The sequence below is a fragment of the Miniopterus schreibersii genome (assembly GCF_964146895.1).
Source record: "Miniopterus schreibersii genome assembly, chromosome: 19".
NCBI lineage: Eukaryota > Metazoa > Chordata > Mammalia > Chiroptera > Miniopteridae > Miniopterus > Miniopterus schreibersii.
This window is the reverse complement of record NC_138119.1, coordinates 23,705,101-23,728,952: the sequence shown is the minus strand read 5'-3', so window position 1 is coordinate 23,728,952 and position 23,852 is coordinate 23,705,101. Positions and strand designations below refer to the sequence as shown.

Genomic DNA, 23,852 nt, shown 5'->3' with positions numbered 1-23,852 from the left:
TTAATTTGAGGGAGGTTACAGACCCTGCTGAGAATACTTGCTGCCGTCAATTCCATACCCTGTATGCAGGCCACTTCATATATGTCATTTCTAACTCACACAATACAAATGAGAAAGCTCAGAGTCAGAGCACGTACCTCTGGTGTCTGACTTCAGCCCCATGTGCTTTGGCTTGACGCCTCATCAGCACGTAGTCATGAGAGAGAGCTTTCAGGTACATGGTTACTATTAACTATATTAAATTCCGCAGGTGATAAGAACTGGAGCAGACTGAAGTTGTCCTTGTACTCTTACCTCCTCACTTGCTTTTTGGTGTGCTTTCTAGAATGGGAGAGGGAAGTGGAATTATAGCCATTGAGCCAGGGACCCTACCCACAGCATGTCTCATCTGTGCTAGAGCCCTGCTGAGTTAGTAGTCTGTTAATCGTTGGACTGTTGTGAATTATTTTACTACTCTACTTTCCTAGAAAGTTGTTTTGAGATTTATCAAAATCTGGAGAATATATCTCCTGTGAATGTTAAGAATGTTAGACATCCCTTCTCAAAAAGAAAAAAACATGTAACAAAAAAGAGGAAAAACAAAAACTAAATTTGGAATGTATTAGAGGAGGGGGGAGGAAGAAGCAGTTTGTTCCCTGCCCCTCTTAGATGGCCTCCAGGGTCAGAGCTGGCAGCTTCGAGTTGGAGTAGAGCTCTACATTAAGTGATAAACTGTGACGAAAGGAGTTTGGAAACAGAGGATACACTCTGGGATCAGTTTGTATTTTCTAACCATTTTGTTTTCCATTCTCAGTATTAGTTCAGAGGCAGGCCTAGAAATTGATAGCCAGCAGGAAGAAGAGCCTGTGCAGGCATCTGATGAGTCAGACCTCCCGTCCACCAGCCAGGACCCTCCTTCCAGCTCTTCCGTAGGTGAGTTCCTGCTGTCCACTGCAGCACAGCTTTACACATCACACTTGTTTTCAAAAGACACTTTTATTAGGAAGAGTTTTATCATCTTTTTTTCTTTAATTTTAAAATGCTGTATTTAAAAGGGAAATTTTACTACAGGGAACTTGGTTTATATTAAAGGGAATTGGTTGTATTAGTGGTGCTAAAGGGGCTGTGGGGGGTGGGTTACTGGAGGGAAGCTAAGGAGTAGTACTCTAGGCCTCTCTCTTACCTCTGTTTAAACCAGAGCAGCTCCATTTTTATTTGTTCTACATATTAGGCTTCTACAAGAGACTTGATACAGAGAGTTGAGAGGTGAGAAGGAGCTCTTTTCCTTTAAAAGAAATGCTTGAAATTTACTGATGGAAACAGTTTCAAAGTGCGGCTTTTCACGTTTTTGAAGTCAACTTTGAAAAAGGCTATTTTATGTCTCTTTCTTATAATAAAATTATTTCTGCAGTACTTCTTAAAAATAGCATTTGTTGAGCACTTAGCAATATGCTAAGCCCTTTACATATATTTACTCATTTAATTCTCACATCAACCCAATGTGGTAAGCATGGAAACTGAGGCACTAAAAGGTTGAATCACTTCTCCAAAGTCACATAGCAGTAAAGGATGGGCAAGCCCAGTGCAAGCTCACAAAGTTTGGCTCCAGAGACTCCAGTCTTAAACAATACACTATACCAACTTACCTATCTCACAATTTTTAGGTAGGGAGTTACTTTTATTATTAAAGAAATACAGTACTCAGTCATCCACTCTGATTACTTTCATTTTGAATTGTTATAGCAGTCATTCTCAAACTCTGCCAGGTTATGGAAGACATGCTCAGTTACTACGTTTTCAGTCATGGAACATTGTCATCTCAATATCTCTTCTCCCTTTCAGCTGCTTCTCTGACACACCAACCTCTGACACACCAGCCAACAACCCTGGTTTCCAATCTCATATCCACCTTTTAACAGCGAGTAACTTTAAGTCACTGCACATTTCATTGTGAAATATGCACATTCATAACTAATCTTGCAGCCAAGATTAGAAATAATGTATATAAATGTTATAACTCAATATTTTACTACACAGAGTAAGGCTGAAAAATTATAACTATCATAATTATTAATAATACAGTTAGTGAAGTTTGGTGCCCCCAGTTATATTCTGACATCCCATGAGAATTGTTTTTTCTCAACAGAATTGGAACTAGTTGTATCTTACTAGAGCTTGCATGGAAAAATATGGTTCTAGTTCCCTTTTATGATATAATATGAAGTTAGGATCTCTTTAAATTTATTTGATAATATAAAACACTACACTTTCCCATCTGAGCAGTTATTCATTTGGTCAACAAATATTTGAGTGCCTGCTATGTGCCAGACAATTTCACAGAAAGCACTACCAAGAAAGTGACACTTAAGTAAACACCTATAGGAGGTTCGGGAGTGAAGCTGTGCAATCATTTGGGGGAAGAGTGTCCTAGGTCGAGAGAAATGGCAGATGCAAAGTCTATGAGGCAGGAGTGTGATGTGTTCAAGGTCAGCAAGGAGGCCAGTGTGGCTGGACTACAGTACGGACAGAGAGATACTAGCTGGTGACAGATGAGATGGGGAAGGTACTTCTAGCAGGTCATTGTAATTGCATTGACTTCCATGGATAAAGGAAGTTTTGAGAGGGCTTCAAACAGCAGTGACATGATCTGGCTTAAAGATCTGTCAGTTTTGCTGCCATGTAGAGAAGAGACTGAAAATGAGTAATGGACAGAAACAAGGAGAAAATTTGGAGGGTTTTTCAATAATCGAAGGTAAAGATGATGATGTTTTAGACAGGCTTGTAGAGCACTGAGGTTGTGAAAAGAGGTCAGATTTGGGATGTATATTTAGATTAGAGCTGGCAGGATTTCTAATGATTGGAGTTGGGGTATCTGAAAAAGAGAGTTGGGTGTGACTCACAGTGTATTATAAGTGGACTGTTACTTTCTTGTTTTCATTTTCCATCGTATTCCCCAACCCTGAGCACAGTGTGTGATACATGGAGAGGCACCAAGTAAATACTTATTAAGTCAGTGGAGTGAATGAATGAAAAAAATCAAGAACTTTTCTTTTTAAAGAAGTTTTTTTCTTTTTACCCATTTTTGATTAAGAATTCCTAGTTAAAAAACTTTTAAATATTGAAAACAAATGGACTCCTCTGCATTTTAGCCCTGCATTCATTTAGTCAATTTTTGCCATTATAACTGCTGTTTTTGTTTTTTGACTTGCTTTCTTGTATCTTAATGTTTTTCTTCTTAGATACTAGCAGTAGTCAGCCAAAGCCTTTCAGACGAGTGAGACTTCAGACGACATTGAGACAAGGTGTCCGTGGTCGTCAGTTTAACAGACAGAGAGGTAAATTTCTACCATATTGACTACGTGAAAGGATGTGGGATGATAATAAATCCTTATCTAATCCTTATCTAAGGTTCCAACTTGTATCCTATTTTTAAAATATGTTCCAAGGATTGATTAAATAATAACACATTGAGTGTGGGATGCTCACTAGTACACAAGCTTCTCGTAGACAGATATATGTGCCACGGGTATGTAGTGAACATGTGCTTCTGTTTACTCATTTCTTCCTTGAGTTCAGAGTAGGGTTTAAAAAGTGCTATGTGGTCGTTTGGTACATCTCTGCCTATTATACTTTTTATACAACAGTATAAAGCTTTGTGACTTTGTTTAGCTAGTAAAACATGTAAAATTTTAATATCTCCATGTTTTGTAATGTAACTATTAGAGATTGCATTCATGGCATAAAAAATATTAATCTCATTGTAATGATTTTCATTGAAGATGTGAAAAGTTTATGGTAACAGTTTTTGAAAACAATTTTTATAATGAGCTAGAGTAAGTAAATACTCTAGTTTTGGGTTAACGTAAAAGACTCATTCAGTTTGATTCTTTTTTTCCTCTTACAGGTGTGAGCCATGCAATGGGAGGGAGAGGCGGAATAAATAGAGGAAATATTAATTAAATGTTCTATGAATTGTAATAACTGTGAATAAGATTGTCCAGTCTGTTTTAGTGTTATGATTGTCGAGTTTGAAAACATTTTTGTATTTAAATTGATATGCTTATCTCAACATTCTTTATTAATAAAAGGTATTTCAGTGTCAAGTTTATCGTTCTTTGCTTTCCTGCCTGTTCCTTGCCCGTCGGCCTAAGGACAGTTGTACCAGACGTTGGATAAGGTCTGCCCAGAACGAGTAGTGATGGCTCTCGCTGTCCTGCTGGGCACGTCGATGTTGTAGGATCGATCTAGATAGAAGGTAAATCATTTCATTAGTTAAAAGGAAAACAAAGCTCTCGAACTTAAGAACAGATTATGTTGATTATTACACTCAAAGGCAGTGTTTGTCATTTTAATACCAGAAATGTTTCTAATTAATTTGAGCTTTCTGACAAGAAGAAAAACAAATTTCCTTGACAGATTGACCTTTCACCCCCTCTTAATCAAATTGGGTTTAGCTCTCCTCTTTCAAAGTAAAAGTCTGAGAAAACCAAGTAAATTTTAAAAATAGTAACTCACTTGGGTTTTGTCCTTTTACAACACCCTGATGCCATTTACATAGGAAATACCGGATGTTTCAGAGTCTTGGGTAATGTAATTTAATTAATAAAATTAGTTTCTCGGGAACTTATTTCTGATCCTATGGACTGTGTAATGATGTAGATCAGGATAACTTTATGGCAGACAAGCCCCCCATTAAATACCAAATGCTGTTTCCAGTAGCAATTTTACACAATTGATGTTTTATCATAATAGACTCTTATCTCGTGAAGGCTGCAGCAGAATTCAGTTGCAATTCTTTCAACTTAATGTGAAAGTAAAGCAAAAATTTAAACTTCCTCTTCGGGGCAGTTAGAATGAGTACTATATAGTTTAACTTCTCACCCTCAGTCACCATTGAACACTTGGTGTTTTTGTTTGGATTATATTTGTATTTCAGAGATTAGATCACACCTTTGGGAAGCTACCGAGGTTTTACGTAACTCACCCTTAGAAAAGGCATAGTAGTCATAGCCATCGGGTTTTCTGACGTTGGGCAGTGATATAGCTGAAGTCACCAAACTGGGGAGTCCTCTCCACAGTGCGCTCACTTTAACTTCATCGTGGAGGGAACCTGTAGGTGACATTGGAAAGAGCAGCTGTCAGACATACCTGGGTATTAATTCCAGCCTGGCCACTTAGTAGCTCTGTTACCTTGACTGTTATTTAACTACAGTGCCTAGCCCTTGCCCTCAGACATGGTGCGAATACCTACCTTTTGTCACTGTTTTGAGAGTCACAGATTTGTATATAATGTTCTTGGTAAGAGATATTTGATAAATGGTATTTACTATAATGAACAAACATTCAAACTGCATACCTTACGCACATAGGAAAAGAAAGTATTGATCTTTGATCATTCACTGAGGCAGATTGATGTTTTGCATCAATAAGCTTAAAATTTTAGGGTTGTTTGGTCAGCATTCATATTTAATAAGCTTTACTTTATAAGAAACTATTACACCTACTTCATATGTAAGGATTTTTAACAGAAAATAGTCACCTCTGTCTTGATAAACGACTCTGACGGGCGGCGAGTATTGGATTCTGATGGTGTGTGTTTGAGGTCCGAGAGCCCGTTCAAAGCGACGCCTCCTAACGTGTGTCGTTTCTCCATAGACTGGGTAATTCAGGGCAGGCCTCCTCCCAGAGCACTTTCTATTGGGTTCCTGTCTGTACGTGTACTGCTGAACTCTGCCACCTGTTATGTATTAGAAAATCATACATAAATGAGAATTAATGTAATCCCCCCCTCCCAAGATGGAAAAGAGCTTTTACAAGGTGGAAGAAACTGTTCTCCGTAAAGTATGTCTAGACAATAATGGCTGTTAGTGAAGGGTATTATGAAAGTAATTTCCAAATCTTGAACTACTTGCACGATGAATGAAGGCAACAGACTGCATAATTATGTATTTAACTTCGTGTGAGAGTAAATGATGACATTCTTTATATCAGTGACCAGAAAACAGGTGAAATTGTTATTTGCATGTTGAGAGATCTAAACACTTCTTCAATATCTTTTTAAATATTTGATCCAGCCATTAAAGATATCTTTTGACAGTAAACCCAGTAGTAAATGAAAATATTGGATAAAATTTTGCTGGCAAATCAATTATTCAAAGTTGTGTAATTTTGTCAATTATGTAACACATACCTGTCTTGAAAAAGTACACAGATTCGGGTCTTTCCTTATATTTAGGTACTGAAAGTGCTGCCACTATTTTTCCATTCAGTCCTCCGAATCCTTTCACAATTTGTTTGGGGTACCCAGCATCTTTTACATCATTGGTAAAACGCCAGTACTGAGAATCCTGATGTTAAAAGAGAAAGTGATGTTAACAGCGTTGGGGGGAAAAGATTAGGAATTCATTCTTAGGTTGAAGTATAGGGAGAAAGTTTTAACTTTGGGGTTTGAATAAGTTGACCATTAATGTTACCAAATTGTGATAGAATCTTTTATTAAAATATAGAAAGCCTGCCTGGCCAGGCGGCTCCATTGGTTGGAGCGTCGCCCCAGAGCAGAAAACGGGTGCAGGTTCGATTCCTGGTCAGGGCACATACCCCGGGTTCGGGCTTGATCCCCAGTTGGGGTCTGTACAGAAAGCAACCAATCGGTGTTTCTTGCTCACATCGATGCTCTCCTTGTCTCTCCCGCCCCCCTTTCCTCTCTCTAATAAAAATAAATATGGAAACCCTTCTGAAGTGGAGCTTAGGCTGATTCATGTTTTCATAATAAGCAAAGAATAACTAATTGCTGATTTCCCTTACAAAGATACTTTTCTTACCTTAAAGAAGAAAGTTTTTCCGTCACAGTTGCACCTGGTGAAAACAGTGTCGATGGGAGAGGGAATGCCCCAGACTTCAGTAATCCTCCGAGGAGGAGACGGCGGACTGCGTGGACTGAGCATCCAGAAATAATGACCTAACATTGAAAGTGACAGATCAGCCTACAAGCTGAATGACCATGAAGTCCTATCCCAAAAGAGACCAAAGTGAAAAACTTCTGATTATCTTGAACACACTGGACGGGTTAATGAGCGTTCCAAGACTAGAAGTTTTGTGAGGACTGTACGAATACAGAACATGTTTGAATGTTTCTGAGAGTAGATCTTTCTCAAGTCAAGTTCAGCACAACCGTTGAAATATTTTAGTTTTCCAGTTTCTCTAGAAAGAGTCTTCTGACTTTGTGACTTACAGAAAGTCCCTTTTCTCTCAATTTCTTTATCTTTCAGAATTCAGTTATAATTAAAGGGCAACTGAAATCTCTCCAGCCTCCACTGAGCAAGTCTGGGGCTTCCTTTCAGATTTAAGTGTAAGACTGCACTAGTGTCAGTACAGAGACTTAACATGTAACTGCTGTTCTGTGATTCCTCTACGAAGAGTAACACGAATCCATCGCAGTCAGCTTGTTATTTTCAAATACACTAGAGCAGGGAAGACAAATCCTGATGCCACTTCCTTTGATAGGAAATTGGAATTTGAATTACCTTTTCATTCCTAACGGTACAAAAAATCAGGATCATTCCAAGCCGTTTGTTTTGCTACTCTTAACATGTCTAATTTTGTTAATCCAATATTTTAGCAATTGCTCTCAGGTTTTCATCACTGTGTGAGGTAAGGTCATTAATCAGGTTCCCCTTCAGAAAGCTCAACCCAAACTACCACCTCCTATGGCTTTGCTTCTCATAAACGCTGGGAACAAAATGATGGGCAGAAAAAGAAGTGTGTGCAGAGCTCACCTCTAAATGCAACTAGTGTCCCATTGGCCAGAGTAGTCAGTCCATCTACCGGTTTACCGTTGCATAAATTAGTCTCATCTAAAACAAATTGAAAAATTAAGTCAACACAAAACAAAATGAGAAAGTGTTATGGTTTGTTTCACAGAGTTCTGTTTCCTCTATTTACCCTTTCCTAAGCTCCTGAGGGGCATATAGTTTGAGGTGTGTGTATTTCACAGGTGAGAGAGAAGTGATACATTTCATAATTGTTTTTACTTAAAGGTGATACTGTTCAAAAAGTATATAAAAATAAGTGATGGCCTGGCCACTGTGGCCCGGTTGGTTGGAGCATCGGCCCCTGCACCAAAAGGTGGCAGGTTAGGTGTGATTCCCAGTCAGTCGTGGGTTCCATTGTGCAGGAGGCAACCAATCGATGTTTCTCACATCACTGTTTCTGCTTTTCTCCCTCTCTCTTTGTTAAAAAAAAAAAAAGAGTTGGAATGGACCAGGTTACCTGATCTTCAAGTAAATTCTTTATTGGATGTTTAATCTCAACATGACATTGCATTTTTCAGTTCTGATTGCCCTTTGGAATTGGTTTATGAAAGATAATACTGCAGACGTTTGCTTTGCACTGTACTTTCTTTTAAGGATAGACTCCCAACTAAATACTTTTGGCATTCTGTACCCTGGCTCTGCTCACAGGCGTGCTCAGTTCCTAATGCTAGGTCATTAACCATTTTCCAAAGATCAAATCATCTTACTGTGACTGCTCCTCTGCTCACCTGCAGAGAAGCTGTGAAACCTTACAAATTAAGAAGTTCAGGGCCCTAGGTAAACACACGCTATTAAATCAGGGCATTCCGGTTCTGGTAGGCTTATGTTAGCATTACGAACTTTGAAAAACAATCCCCCTTACCTGAAAGCATGGGGTTGACGTCAATGCCCTGATTGAGTCCCCTCACTATGAAGTCAGCGCCTGGGACGACGAGAGGAGTTAACCCGGGGCGCCTGAGGATCACGTCAGGTTTTTCCTCCTCAGCAGCATCTGCGTCTTCCTGCTCTGGGTTTTCATCCTCTGGGTTTTCATCCTCTGGGTTAGGAGCTGGGTCAGAGCTGGCGGTGGTCTGAAGCAGGGCTTCCTCCGAGGAGGCGGGGTCCACTGTAGGCACTGTTGACGTGGGCACCTTTGGAGGAGATGGCGTGGGCTTTGGTTTCCTCACTTTAGGTGTTGTGTTTGGCTTTTTGGTAGTAGTGGGCATCTGGGGCGCTTTGGTTGGCTTTGGGGGTTTAGCAGTTGTCACTTTAGAACTAGTAGCTGTATCTTCCAATTCAGTTACTGTTTCTTCAGAGGTGTTCACAGTCTCTTCAGTTGTGGTTGTCTTTTTTGTGGCAGTCGTCACTTTGGGTTCAGGCGTTGTTTCCTTAGGAGTCACTTTGGCCGATGTCGTGGTGTCCTTGGTTGTGGTGGTTACCTTCACAGTTGTACTGGTTTTGGATTCAGTGGTCTCGTCTTCCGTTGGAGTCGCTGTCTCTTTTGTTGTACTCTTAGATGTAGCCGTTGTGATTTCCGTTGTGGTGTGCGTGCCTTCTGTTGTCTCATCCTTCGCTGTGGTGGTCATTTCAGGTTTGGTCCCTTCAGGAGCCTCGGTTGTAGGTAGAGTGGGCTCCTTGGGACTGTTTTCAAGAGCCTTTGGTGTGAGTTCCACAGCGTTCATGGGGGTAGCCGGGGTAGAGGCCTCCGCGGTGGTTGGAGCAGGATCCTTGGGTGGGGTGGGTGCAGCCTCCTTAGGGGTGGTTGGTACAGGCTCCTTGGGGTTGGTGGGTTCAGGCTCCTCGGGTGTGGTGGGTTCAGGCTTTTTGGGTGTGGTGGGTTCAGGCTTTTTGGGTGTGGTGGGTTCAGGCTTTTTGGGTGTGGTGGGTTCAGGCTTTTTGGTGGTGGTAGGTTCAGGCTTTTTGGTGGTGGTGGGTTCAGGCTTTTTGGTGGTGGTAGGTTCAGGCTTTTTGGTGGTGGTGGGTTCAGGCTTTTTGGTGGTGGTAGGTTCAGGCTTTTTGGGTGTGGTGGGTTCAGGCTTTTTGGTGGTGGTGGGTTCAGGCTTTTTGGTGGTGGTGGGTTCAGGCTTTTTGGTGGTGGTGGGGGTGGTTGTAGGTTCCTTGGGGGGGGTGGGAGTAAGAGATTCAGTTGTAGTTTCAGTGGCTTCCAAATCTTTAGATGTTTTCTCTGCACTTCGCGTCTCTTTACCTGAAGTCGTCTTCTCTGATGTACTAACTGAAGACTCTTTAGTTGTTTTAGAAGTCTCTTTAGTTTCAACTGTTGTCTCCTTATTGGCTGTTGTGTCTTTGGATGTTTCAGAATTGGGCGACGGACTGGGTTTAGGGTTGTTAGTTGTCACGGCTGTAACTTTGGAGGTTGTGGTAACTTTGCTGCTTTGGGTGGTGGGCACATTAGGAGCTGTGGTGGGCTTGAGGTCACCGTTGTCCGATCCGCTTCCAGCTTCATCTACAACTGGTGGTTCCGGGGCAGGTTTCTTCTTAGGGGGTTGTTTCTTGTTATCTTTTACTTGAGGGAGAAAAAAAATACATCTTTTATTTTTGAGTAGTTTGCCTTTAACAATGATCTAAAGGTCCCATTCTTATAGCTGTCTCTGGGCAGGTTGCTCACCTCTAATACGTCTATTAATTTACTGTAAAATGTTAAAGACTCAGCCTATCTTATTGGGCTATTTTAGGAAATGAGTGAGATAAGGGGAGAAAGCACAAGTAAAACTATACAATCACTACATGGAAACAAGTGGCAAATTTGAAATTACCCACAGGTCAACAACTGATTCATCTCTTCACATTACAGCCCCCTGCCCTGCCCTTTCTCATTGCTCAGTGCTCCTCCCTCCTGGAAACCTAGTTCCCGCTCTTGTAGATTCACTGCACCAGTCAGCTTGAGAGACTTCTACAGCGACCTCCAAGGATGCTCCAGTCACCCCCTCGTCCCTGCTGAGCCCCGTTTCCATACACAGGGCTGTTCGCTGTTCTCTTTCCTCTGCCCAGTCCCAGGGTGTATAGAACAGAGATTAGGGTGCCACAGCAGCAAAAAGACCCCATTTAACAGGATTTGCCATAGCAGCTCCCCCCTGGGTGAACCAACAGAGCCCCACGGGCCCATCACTGAGATGCGCTCCATTTAGCAAACATGTATTAACACTTCCAATGCGTGCAGGACCCTCTGGATGACTCAAAGATTAAATATCTGGCTATTCAGCTAGAGAGAAGGCTTCGGGGGAAATCACAACCCCCAGGAAATAGTTCTTTAAAACTCCAGTATCCAAAATGCAGTACTTCCTGGAGAAAGAGAATATGGTTTAGAATTTTGAGAAATAAGAAGCAGAATAAAAGGCAACCCCTTTTCAGGAGGTAATAGCCTCCTCTGTAGTATGTTCTCTACTACAGAAAAATCAGCCGGGTAGGACACCTAATTTATCAGGAAAACAATAAAGAGGATCTGTAAAACGTGGGCAGCTAAGGATGGCATTTCCCAGAAAGGTGTATGAGAATTTTAATAAATAGACATCTTAAAGCAGCACATACGTGTTTGTTAAATAAAATAAGAAATCGGGGGAAGGGAAAATGAAAACACGAGGACGTCGGGGGAAGAAGAGGGAGGAAGGAACAGGATGTCAGGGAGGCAGGAACTGGAAGGGAAAACCACGGTCCTCTCCGGCGCCACCCTGTGGTCCCTCGGCTCCTGCTACGGCGGAGCCTTACGCTTTGCTTTGGCCGGTCCCTTAGCTGCTTGGCACTGATTTCCTGCAGGAAGCCGGCATCGGTTTTTTCTAAAATAGCCTCTGTGAAGTTAGATACCCGCCCGCCCAGCCCCCAAATACTGAGATGTCCTCAAATCACTCTATCAACACGCATCACTCTTAGATCCCTACTGTCACGGCATTGATAGAGTCTTTGGTCTTTATCAATGCTCAAACCTTTGGGTTTCTTCTTTAATTCTTTATTAGCGGCTGCATTTTTGGAGGACTTGATTTTCCGAATACTTGAAGAGGAAGAAGAAGAGGAGGAGGAGGACTCTTGGTTTTCAGAAACAGAATGTTCTATAAATCAAATAAAAAGGGGATCACACCAATTGTGATTTAGAGAAGAACCGCCAGTCCAAACACAACAAGGAATGCTGTTCACTAACTGACAGATGGCTTGTGTCCTGATTTTATTTTATCGGTAACGTAATCCACTGCCCTTCTAATTTAGTTGTCAGCTAAAAGCAAGATGCTTGAGCTCATCACAGATACTAGCAATATAACTACAACTTTCTTGTATCTCACAGAATCTAGTTATTCTGGGGGGGAATCATGGTCTTGCTCTTTCAACATCAAAACTTGTCTCTCCTGATTATTTTAACCTAGACCCATACGGGGGTTCAGTAAATAGGGAAAATAAATATCTGAGGGTTTATCGTTTGGCTTAAACTTCTACTTAAAACAAGTAAATGAAAAGCGTAATGAGCCTTTAATGACTCATACAATGGTCCTGTTCTGTGAGGAGCCTTGTATTAACCGTCACCTACAGCTTATTTCATCTAGAAACCTCCTGTGTTGCGTCTGCCATCTTCCTACCTTCTGTTATCTCCTCTGATTCTATAACTTTCTTAGTCGTCTTCTTGTTTGTTGGTTTGGGTGAGCGTTTGGTGGTTGATTTGATGGGTTGACGTGCTCCTGCAGGCGGAGGTGCGGCCTTTGCGGACGGCGGTGGTGTGGGGTTAAGCACTGAGGCCAAGCAAGACAGGTGGGTTAACATCTTTACATTCGTCAGCAACTCTAACTGTGAAAGCAGTGGGTGCATCTGGCTTCTAGAGGAGATGCAGGTGAAAACCAGGGTAGGCAGGCTCTGGCCCAACACTAATTACTCCAAACCAGTGAATTCTGAGGATGCATTGCTATAAAATACCGGTTCTCAAACTGTTGTAAGTCAGGACAGGAAACAAAGGCTCAGGGGTCAGGAGAATTCCAGCCCTTGACCTGCAAGGGAAATGGGCGAATTCGTTCTGAACTTCGTTTTCTTGTTTGCAAACTGAGGTATGTATTCTAGATGATTTCTGGAGGCATTTGTCTGTCTAAAAAATACTTGAGTTGATAAACTCCATCCCTTGTACCTGCCTTCTGTGATTATCAAAAAATAATGACTGCATTGGGATGCGAAATACAATAATTACATTTTTTGTTTTCGTATTATTTTTAAATAAATGATGCCAATTTACCTTCCAGTTACTTTTTTAACCCTGAAATTGCTATATGAAAATTTATTGTTGTAAAACTTCCACAGCTTCGTGTGATGCTTTTCTCAAAACTCGTTGCCCTTCCCCAAGCTAAACAGCTGTGAATGGTTTGATGTGTTTCTTTTAAACTTTTTGTCACCCCTCGGCCCACCTCTTTTCAAGTCTAGAAGAGAAGACATGTTTTGATCATTAGGAACCAGAAGAAAAGGAGAGGGACTTGTGCAAGAGTGGAAAGCAGAGGACAGGGGGGACCCTCTGGGTCGTGGAGCGTTGTCATAAATCCTGCTGCTCTTACCAAACACCTCAGGACTGGACTGCTGCGGTCTCCCTGAGCGGACCGCTGCTCCTCTCTCGCCCCCCTGCTCCCCCCAAAAAACGACAAGTACCTCAATTTGAGAAACTGTCCTGCCGCGTACTAGCTAGTGACCTTCAGCAAAACACTTAACCTCTTGGCTTTTCTCACCCGCATTCATAGCTCGACTGCTGACTCCTCCGATTCTTGCAATGTGATGACACTGAGATTTAGAGATGCCAACAAGCAGCATCTCTAGCAATCTCCAAGCGACTCAGTGGGGAGTCACAAGATAACTTCGTTGCTATTCTTTAAAAGTGAAGAATTGAAGCTCTGGGTGTTCCTTTATTTTCATCAAATTTTTTCATTGAGTTTTCCATAGACCTCATGAAATCGGATCCACCACGTAGGAGCATAAACCGTTCCCTTTATTAACAGGTTCTCTCAATGCTTCGTCACTCCAGCCACCCTCACTCCCCACCTATCTTCTGCCCCAAATGCATTCTTAGCTTTCTGTCTCACAGCCAACAGGATTCCCAGGGCCGTGAGTAAATACATCCCGCCCACCATGGGTCCTTCTGAAAGCTGCAGGGACTCCGCTCTGAGGTTTTGATGACCAGGGTGTCATCTCTTTTATTTTTGGAATACTTTCCAATGAAAACACTGAACAGTTAAGAAATGCCCCCCGGCTCTGCTGTTTCACAGCTTTTCACCGCTTCTCCACTGCAGGAGGTGAGGCCTTATTTAAATAAAATGATAAGGTCACGCCAGCAATGCTTATCTTCACTTTCTTACACAAATATTCTTGTTCTAACAAAGCAGGCTTTAAGAAGGAACATTTGCTAAAAGAAAGAAATCCATTGTCTAAATATATTTTAAAATCTCGGCTTTTTGGTAAAATTTAGAGGGTTTTATTACACGCTCAGGGTACTCCTTTGGGACCTATAACCAGAGAAGATTTTAAGGTGAGACTATGCCTTTGTAATGACTATCACGGCGCAGGCCCTGGACACTGTGGAGATGGGAAGAGACAGTTAACAAATTCTTGGAAGGTTTGCTTGTTAATTTAGTGCCTTAAGCTAATTCATAAATTTGCTAATTCAGAGAAGCTGAAAGTGCCGGTTCTCCCCTTAAACACACACTGAAAATCATGACTGAAAGCACAGAGAGCTCAAACGATGGTTGACGCAGTGGGATCCGCACCATTCAGGTGAGACAAGAAATCATCAAGGGAGCTGGTGACTTGATTTCACCTGAAACTGAACCACACCTGAAGGAAAAAGCATTTACACTCAGGCCCCTCCTCTCTGTTACTTAGCCTGCGGTCTCTTGCACTCCTGGAGCCTGGAAGAGGCTTTTGTTATTTAGTTCATGTGGATGAAACAAAATGTGTGAAATAGCTCATAGGTTAGTGAAATCCAGACCTCGGGGGACTGTGAGCTGGACACTGTCAGGGAGGCTAAGGTGGCGCCCAGCTCTGGCGGCCCCGGGGGCCCCCCGGTGCTGTGGTGCTTTGCTTACCTTCACAGAAATCGTCGTAATCGGAGCAGCACTTGCCATACTTCTTACACTGGGCGTCGCAGTCACACTCCCTCCCTCGTTCAAAGGACTCGAAGCAGCGGCCTTTGCAGGAAAGCTCTACCCAGAGCAAAACAAAGCATTAAGGATTAGTGACGATGCAGCCAACCCGTGGATGGAGAGCCCTTTCCCACCTTCTAGAGCCAACTGGAGCCCCCAACGTGCATTTCTAAGTCCTTTACTTAGGAAAATGGGTGGTTTCCCAAATGGAGACAAGCCCAAGTCAAGAAAGAAATATGGGGACTTAGGGAAACTTTTTCTTGCCCTTCAAGGCTCCAAAGGACAGCACAGTGCCACCTGAGTTATTTACATGTATGGACAATGGAAAACTGGGAAATGTCTCAATAGTGAGTTACCCTTCACATGAAATCCATCTTTTTTCCTCCTCACACCACTGCTTTGTCATAGATTTTTGTTAATTTACTATTCAGATCCTACAACAATGCATCCCAGATGGGCCAATGTTTCAGCTCAACATTACTGTTAATGCGGAACCTTTATCAGGACCGACCGGGCAGGGTGCAGAGGTGAGATTCCAGCCTCGGCCACCATGGACTGTGTCAGACAGGCCTGCTTATTTCAGAACAAACCTTAGAGCACAATGACGCCAGCAGGCCTCTTTGAATGAATCCCTTTACGCACACATACATTGTACAACGGTATATTTATGAGCTTCACATGCAAATTCTAAAGCAAATGTAACTTTAAAACAACTTTAATTATAATTTTTATAAATTAAATATGACATGTTTCTGTGTTAACAACAAAATGGCCCAAAATACCTACCATTAATTGAAAATTCAGACATTTTGGGGGTTTTCCCCCTATATGATATATATATATATATATATATATATATATATATATATATATATATATATATATATATAAAATTTATTTATCTTTATTATTGAGGGTATTACAGATGTCCTCCCATTTTCCCCCCAAGGCCCTTTGGGTTTTAATTGAAATTCATCATTAAACACTAATGCTTCATCTTTAAAGTGCCATTTTCAGGTAATTTAGAAACATGTTAATATTTTTTTTTTTTTTTAAAATCAAGTAGTAGACAAGATTATTTTACGTCCATGGATTCTTCTGATGAAACTCCTGAAGGGCCTCGTCACTAAGCAATTACATCTCATTACTATTTACTAAATGACTCCGGAGTTACGGTGCTAAGTCTCTACTGAAAACAAGACATTTTATTTGGCACTTGTCAAAAACCTCGCACAAGTGGCAGCAGCTTCGGGCGCCCCTTCCCCTCCCCCGCCAGTGACAGGCTCCGACGCCATCCCCAGGTAGAGCCCGCAGCGACACTGATGCAAGTGAAGGGAAAGGCACTTGAGCAAAAAGAGGTGAAAGTGTGGACAGGGTGCAGCGGGGGGCTCTCGAGAGCAGCGTCGCTTGACAGAGGAGGCACCAGCCCTGGGGACTTACCCGCAGTGCAGAATCTCTTGAAATCAGGGCAGCACTCCATGTAGTGTTGACAGTTATAATCACAGTTGCAGGGGGTATCTCTAGAATACCCTTCCCCGCATCTCCCTGCACAGCTTGATAAATCTAAAATCATACAATATAGGTAAACACGGCCAAACCACTTCGCAGAAGGGGAGGGATTCTAACGAGGGCAAAGCCACTCGGTGAGAGAGGATCCTGTCTGTTGGAAAACGTGGCGAGTCAAAGTTAGCGGTAGGTCCGTCCAGGTGACCTGATCTTTTACAAGATCCACTTGACTCTTTCCTAGACTGCGAAGATAAATACCCTTGAGAATCGGTCGAAGTAAGAGCTTTGCACTCCTCCTGGGCGGGGTTGGCAGCTACAGCTCTACTGTACTAAGAGGATGGCTTGCCTGGCCGGTGTGGCTCAGTGGTTGAGCATCGGCCCATGAACCTAGAGGTTGCTGGTTCAATGCCTGGTCAGGGCACATGCCTGGGTTGGGGGCTCGATCCCCAGTAGGGGACGTGCAGGAGGCGGCCGATCGATGATGTTTCTCATTGATGTTTCTGTCTCTCTTTCCCTTTCTCTTTCTCTCTCTCTAACAGTTAATAAAAAACATTTTTTAAAAGGGTGATGACTTGTTGCCATTGTTGGAGCATCTTTGTGCTGGGCACTGAGTCCTATGTTATCTCTGATGCTTATGAAAATGTTGCCAAGAGAGTATGAGCAGCTTCTCTTTAGAGATAAGAAAGCTGCAACCTTGACATTTTAATAACTCGCTCGAGGGCGCCCAGCCAGTGAGTAGGTTCGGGATACACGTACTGCAGGTAAATGAACACCTGTGAGTTATTCGTATTGGCCTCTTTCACTCAGGCGTGGCCTGAGTTGGATCCTAACTTACATGGTCCTCTTAAGTCAACAGCCCATCTAGAATTTGAGCTCTGGTGCATCTGATTCTAAAACCTGGGCTTGCCCCACCACAGTGCCTCTCGTTCTTGAAGAAGAGTTGAAAGAAGCTGGCTGTGCCATAAGCTCTCCTAGGCTTCCCTTTCCTTGTGTGGGTGGGCTACCCGGGGTCTTTAAATGTCATGAAAGTCAGATGTTTACAACCGCTGCTAAAATGCCTACAAAACTGATAACTCTTAAAATAGCATCTGGACATGAATCTAAAGGTCATGAACAGAGTTGTTCTGGGTAAAACAAAACAAAAGCATAATTATCCCCAAATATATTTTCAAAATCATTTGGAAAACACCTTAAAACCTCCCTGAGAGAGAAGCACAGAAACATAACGATCGAATCCGTCTCTGGAATGGAAATTGGCAGGTGCAATGTCCTAAATCCATAGAGGGACGTTTGAAACACACTGAAAAAAAATCTCAAAATGATGAGTCCAGGAGAGCGAAGGTCTTAATATGCAAATTAAACAGTAAATTTTAGGAAAACTTTCAGGTTTTTTTGCATACATATGCGCACAATACACACAGAAATGCATATATAGTGTATGTATATGAATACATATATTATATATAAAGAAAAAAAGGCAGTGGGGAGAGGTTGAGTTGGCAAGAAAAGCATATAAGACAGCATCGAAAGGTCATTCCTTTACCGTTAGCAGATTTCTGAAACAGGAAATCAAATGCCTTTACAGGAAAAGCTTATTTTCATAGTTTAAATTAAATGTCTGTCTTGCTGTCCACTTTAGCAACTCATTTTAAATTCATTTACTTAAAGGAGAGCAGAACCGTTAGAAAATGCACCCAGTGCTGGGAACCTTGTGATTTTATTGCGAGAGGGCCGCGGGGCCTGGGGATACCAGAGCCATCATAATTCCTTTGGAAATATTTATATTTGCTTCGTGCATTTTCCATCTTATCTAAGCGATTCTGAAACTATGCCCATGGCAGGCCGTTATCTTTCTTGCTCAGATTCCTGAGAATTTCAATTCTTTTATGGAAATGTCTACTTTATAAATGTAATTTCATCACCACAATCATGCACCTGCTACCGAATGACATTCCCACCGGTGTAAGTCCGTACCTAGGTGAACAGTCCTTACAAGAAAGAGGCATTTTCAAGATTAATAAAATGCCATTTCCAACATTGCAAATGTTCCTTGTAACATGATATCTCTATCTACACTAGGCCAAAGGAAGTTATTTATCGATAACTTATGTTATGTAAGAGATTAGTTAAATGTCTTTGTAAACATGTGGATTAAAATGACACACTATTTAAATATTGTTCTTATCAGTTAATCAGATGATGTCGTATCGTTCCTTTGATGTCTGTATATTTTTTTTAGCTTTTGGGAGAACCGTGGGGATAATTAATACAAAAATTACTCTATAGGAAAGCTCAAAACTTCTTGAAAGATTTCGTAATACAGGAGACAAAAATGAGAATTCCAAAATGCTCATGGAAGTTAACACGTTTCACATAATTATAAGGTTGTACTCTGCATTGCACTTAAACAAATATACATTGCTAGAAATCTAATTTCTTTTGTCATAAGAGTCAGACCTGAATGATTAGCAGTAGTTGTGAAATAAAACGATTTATGATATTTAAGATACCTTGAGAAGACACTTGCTGGATCAAGAGAACAGAAAGCAGCAGCAGCGAGTAAATGGGAAGAATTTTCCACTCCATGGCAGTCCCTGGAAAGAAAAGAAAAGCATCTTTTTAATCTACCTCTTTAATCTCCCCACTAGCTTATGTCTGTGCTGCAGATAGTGTTTCAGTAACTTTTAAAATGCAATTTAAAGATAAAACCATCCCATTCTTGAAACAAGACTTTCTGAAGTAATCAGCTTTAACTCTATAGTAAGTATTTTGACCGTTGGATTGAATCTTCTGCAGAGGAAATCAAGTCACCATCTCCATCATATAATTGGACATTTTAATTCTTTAGCACTCCCCCCAATAGAATACAAACTCATCTTAAAACTCCCTTCCAATGAAAACAGGTACTTACAGTGCAAGGTTTAAATCCTATCTTGAGGGGAAAAATAACCAGCTTCAGTAAAATTTAATTTAATAAACACAGGAGTTATTGTTCCAACTTTCCCTTAACTCTCAGTATAAATTTACAAGCTTCCGACAGGTGTACTGCATAAATGTGATCTTTTTCAAAACCTTCCAACTACTATCCTTACAAATATTTTTCAAATGCCTTTAATAAAGCTTATCCCTATTGAACTGAAAACACATTTAATTCCACGAAGCAAGTTAACGTTGACACTTACCAGTAAGAGGATGGATGAATTTCTCCAATGTCCTGGAAGTCTTATATATCAGTGCAGATCTACTAGGATGAACCAATTCGTCCAAAGGTTAGACAAAATCAACAGTGACAGCCAATGAAATCAAACTTTCCTCATTTATTGGAACAGAGCCCGGACGACTAGACTTAGGCAACATCTGGAAAACACTTCCATTAAGAGAAATGACTACTACAAAATAAATTTCAATTTATTGGCCCAAACACTTCTGATTCCTAAGTGAACAAATTGTTCTGAGATGGCAAAGCACCCTGGCCAGCTTTGACTGGTGTATTGAAACAGCAACTTTTAAAATGTCAAATGCTGGTATCCTTTCTTTTTTTTTTTCTTCTTCCAGTTAATCTAGCAAAAAGTAGTTTTGAAACTTATCTAGTGTTAGCTTTTGGCATGTATTTTTCTGACCTTATATTATTAAATCAAATGTACAAATTTTTTCTAGAGTATTTTTGTTTGCACAGAGCTCAGAAAATACGCTCTCAGTTACCTACAAGTACATAATCCACAGGGTGGATTTTCTAGGTTCCTTTACCATGTAAAAACCTGCTTAAAAATTGTATCACTCCCTTAGTTCTTTTGTTTAAGCCCAGAAGTGTTTGCAGAAGGTCTTTTTAAATTACTAATTTAGCTTCCTTGCCACAGAGAACATGTAAACTGTCGGCCTGCAGAGCTGAGCCAGCTTGGCTCAAGGCTTCACCCCATCCCGATGAGCAATGTCCCTGTTCACATCCTACCCACCCGCCTAAGGCCTTGCTCCTGTCCCAGCACCTTTGTGACACCTCGGTTCAGTCACAGATCGATCACATCCGGAATCGTAGTCGACAAATGTCCTACATTTCACTGAAATTATTTATTCATCTATATCCTTCCCACCCCAACAGACTGTGATTTCCTCACAGACAGCAGCGACTATGTCTTAATTCTCTTCCCAACATCCAGTCAGTGATTCGCCGAGGCTGCTTGACAGGCTCATCGAAACAAACTTGTCACCTGGGTTCCACCGTGTCACGTATTTGCTGGGTGCCGCGTTGAGTTATTACAAATGCTTTACGGTGAAGATAGCTATCCACGTGTTACAAATAAGACGAAGACCCACAAATGAAGAACCTGTGACCCACGTAGGGACACACAGGAGTGGGAGCCAGAGCGAAGATTCGCACCCATGTCTTTTCACTTCGAGTCCCATCATGTTCCCACTATATCCAGCTCCCTTTCAATCAAAGCCATCACTTCAGGACTTAACCATACTCCTTCACATGGACATGTAGCAGGTTCATGAGACTGTGACCTTGGGAAAGACGGGAATTGTGACATAAGCATCTCTTTTGTTCCCACAGTGCTTATTCTGGGCTAAATAAATAACGTACAAAGACAATTGAGAGACGATCTGCTCACCTCTAAGCAATTTCCTTTCTCTGGGAACTACCTCCTCCTCTTTAGGGGTATTACCCTTCTAGCCACTTTTATAGATGTGACCTTGCCACACCAACCACAGCTGATAGGATTAACCTAAACTAAACTGGGCCAGCCAGTTCCCCTGCCCTGGCTATTTGGAGGTGCGATTCTGAGACTGCAAGTCCGTCTAGGTAGACGTTTATTGCGTCCGTTTCTGTCCACGGTCCAAGGAAGCAGGAGAAAGTGCTTCAGAATAAAGAGGGGAAATGAAGCAGGCCCGCAGGGAGAGGCAGAGAGAGCTCTGAGCGCCTCTAGGTCTTGGCTACTCTGATCCTCAGGCCCAGGTGCCTCCTTGCTCTGTATCCTCATGGCAAACTCCCTGGTTGGGGCTGAAGCTGGTTAAAATCACTAATCAAGCCCGGCTAGTGTGGCCCAGTGGTTGAGCGTCAATCTACGAACCTGGAGGCCCATGGTTCGATTACGGGTCAGGGGACGTGCTCCAGTTTCGGTCTCGATCCCCAGTAGGGGGCGTGCAAGAGGCAGTCGATTAATGATTCTCATTACTAATGTTTCTCTTGCTCTCCCTTCCACTCTCTGAAATCAATAATAATCATTTTTTAAAAATTTAAAAAATAAAATAAAATCACTAATCAAAACATAGTAGATATTCAAAACACCGTACTGGATGGAATTAAACCAAATTCTCTTGGTTCTTAATTTTACTGAAGTCAAGAGGGGGCAGCTAGAAGCTTTGTAGCCTTTTCAAGCCAGACCTTGACAGTGTTCCCTTCTTATTTGTCAGAGACAGATATTCACACAGACACACATTCTTAACACAAATAAAAAATTGTTTTCTGATAATTGCCTCTTGGAACTATCCATACCCCTTTAGACAAGTTTATTATAATGATGGAAAGTGACATTCTTAAATTGGTTGAATACTCTGCTCCAGTAATACATATTCTTCAGTTCAAGCTCTAAGCTTGGAAAACTGAAAAAATAAAACACACACCACTATTATGGCCAACTCAACAACACATTCTCATTGTCATCAAATGTATTTTCTCTGTATAATTATGAAAAAGACCGAGAAACTTTATTAAATGTCAAGCTCCTGAGGTTTCACTTATAAATACCTGGTTTGTATAATTCTATCGGGTAATGAGGCTGTCTGGATAAATAGTTTGCCCCTAAAGCATGGAAGCATTTCAATTTTATCTTTTTAATGTATCTTTATAAACTATACTAAACGCTTCCTTCTGTGACTATTGGGCCATTTAACCTTCCTTGCTGATCACACAGCAATTGTTCCATTAGGTTCAGGCTCTCCCCTTGAGATTTATTTTTTCATTAAAGGTATTTTATTAACGTTCACTTAAATCTCATTTAATTGGGATAAAATTATCGCAGGATTGGTTTTCCGTAAGGGGGAAGTGGGGAGAGTAAAGAGGTGGAAAGGAGGTAAATAATATTAGATCTTCTACTCGTCTTCTGGGCACGACCTTCAGACAGTTCTCCCTCGTGAACCTATTTGTGTGCTTGGCAGCCCCACAGTGCTCCCTTCAGAGAACACTCAGTGTGCTTAGGGGTATTTTCTCTGCAGTAAATTATCCCGGACTGTGTGCCCTTCTGCTCGATGCGCCCTGTCTCCATCCCTGCTGTTAGCTGTCACTTTGTCCTATAGCCAGTGTGTCTGTACCTAGTGGCTTCTCTCCACCTCTCCACGTCTTTGATGTGCTTCATTGCGTTTGAGCAGTGGCCTAGGAAACACTGAAGCATGAGGGGCAGAGAGGGGGGGCCGCAGAGGCAAGCGGCTCTTTCTTGCCCCAGTTTTGCTCCCAATGCTAGGCTGGTGTACCCCAGAAGTGGAAAGCTCCTCTCCTCTCATTTGGAGCAGAGACCTGGATGTAGGGCCTGGCTCTGTCTATTCTCTTAGGGCATTTTCAGGTACTGGAAAGGGTCGTGGCTCTTTTTTTCCAGATGTGGATTAAAAGACTGACCATTAGTAAGACAAGTATTATTGCATTTGTTTTTGGAGATAGTAGCAGCCAGATAAGTCCTCCTGCTCTTTTCTACTTTTCCCAGCTGCCCAGCTGGAGGTTACATTGCCCGGCTTCCCCTTCTGCTATGTGTGGCCAAATGACCTCATTTTCTCCAATGAAATGTGACTAGAAGGGATATGGGCAAGTTTCACCCTACTTTCCTAACAGGAAATCGCTTGACCTGGACTCCTTCCACCTTCCCGCAGCCTTGAAGGCAGACAGACACCAGCGCCCACCGTGCAGACAAGAAGGGCAGCCTGAAGGCAGAGTCCTTTACGGGCCACGCAAGCACTTCCTCTGCCTGGACTGGTCAGAGGGCTGCGTGAAAGGAAATAAATCTCCATGTAATTTGAACAACTCTAATTTGGGTTGTTTTTGCTACTTTAGCTTAGATGTTACCTTAACAGAAACCTTAGGGAATTCCCACATATTTATAGGACTCATATTCCAAAAATTGATTTGTATCCCACATCACCATGCAAAGGAATGAACTATGGGCAACGAGCTATTGGTATTGGGAAGGAAGGAATAAGCTATTTTTATCTGCAGATGATATGTGATTGTATATGGAAAAATCCCGAGGAATCTACAAAAAGCTTCAAAACTAATGAACGTATCAAGATCCTATGACACAAGGTCAATAGCAAGACTTGTGTCGAGACCCCTTTAGTGCATGAACTCAGATGTGTTGCCCCTTCTGAATGTTCATAGGATAAGAGCTCCTTCACTTGTTCGTTCATTCAATGCTTTTGAGGAGCAAATAGGGCTCACTGCAGCCCAGCCCTCATGTGATTACTGGGGACACATGCTGTACAT

At 41.8% G+C, this 23,852-nt stretch overlaps 2 protein-coding genes across 9 annotated transcripts in view; one reads left to right on the top strand and one right to left on the bottom strand.

The window, feature by feature from the left end:
* Positions 1-4,080, top strand: part of TPR (translocated promoter region, nuclear basket protein) — a 57,604-nt gene extending 53,524 nt beyond the window's left edge. For 4 of the 5 annotated variants that reach the window (XM_081121393.1, XM_081121391.1, XM_081121394.1 and 1 more), the window contains exons 50-52: positions 794-912; positions 3,219-3,314; positions 3,884-3,971. In XM_081121393.1, the coding sequence (XP_080977519.1) occupies positions 794-912; positions 3,219-3,314; positions 3,884-3,939 (271 nt within the window). In that variant the 3' untranslated portion in view covers positions 3,940-3,971. Of the gene's footprint in view, positions 1-793; positions 913-3,218; positions 3,315-3,883 lie in introns of all 5 variants that reach the window. The other variant, XM_081121392.1, reaches the window with a different exon arrangement.
* Positions 4,035-19,617, bottom strand: PRG4 (proteoglycan 4). Of its 4 annotated transcripts, none has more exons than XM_081121395.1 (13): positions 19,567-19,617; positions 18,895-18,978; positions 16,319-16,441; positions 14,822-14,938; positions 12,350-12,499; positions 11,708-11,830; positions 8,653-10,293; positions 7,755-7,832; positions 6,801-6,937; positions 6,170-6,326; positions 5,519-5,716; positions 4,964-5,089; positions 4,035-4,223 (listed from the first exon to the last, which is right to left on the bottom strand). In XM_081121395.1, the coding sequence occupies exons 2-13, from the start codon at positions 18,968-18,970 to the stop codon at positions 4,126-4,128; spliced, it is 3,024 nt and encodes a 1,007-aa protein (XP_080977521.1). In that variant the 5' UTR covers positions 18,971-18,978; positions 19,567-19,617; the 3' UTR covers positions 4,035-4,125. The 4 variants fall into 4 exon arrangements, with proteins under 4 accessions (XP_080977521.1, XP_080977522.1, XP_080977523.1 ...); XM_081121396.1 differs by having other exon boundaries at positions 8,653-10,287; XM_081121397.1 differs by lacking the exon at positions 16,319-16,441 and having other exon boundaries at positions 19,567-19,584.
* Positions 19,618-23,852: the final 4,235 nt, after the last annotated feature.

What these genes read in the sequence shown, in the direction of transcription:
- PRG4 (XM_081121395.1), bottom strand. Translation starts at nt 18,970, where the DNA reads ATGGAGTGGAAAATTCTTCCCATTTACTCGCTGCTGCTGCTTTCTGTT. An exon ending in AGTCGTTTATCAAGACAGAG is followed by an intron (nt 5,090 to 5,518) that starts GTGACTATTTTC and finishes TGTCACCTACAG; the next exon opens with GTTCCCTCCACGATGAAGTT. An exon ending in CTACTATGCCTTTTCTAAGG is followed by an intron (nt 4,224 to 4,963) that starts GTGAGTTACGTA and finishes CCTTCTATCTAG; the next exon opens with ATCGATCCTACAACATCGAC.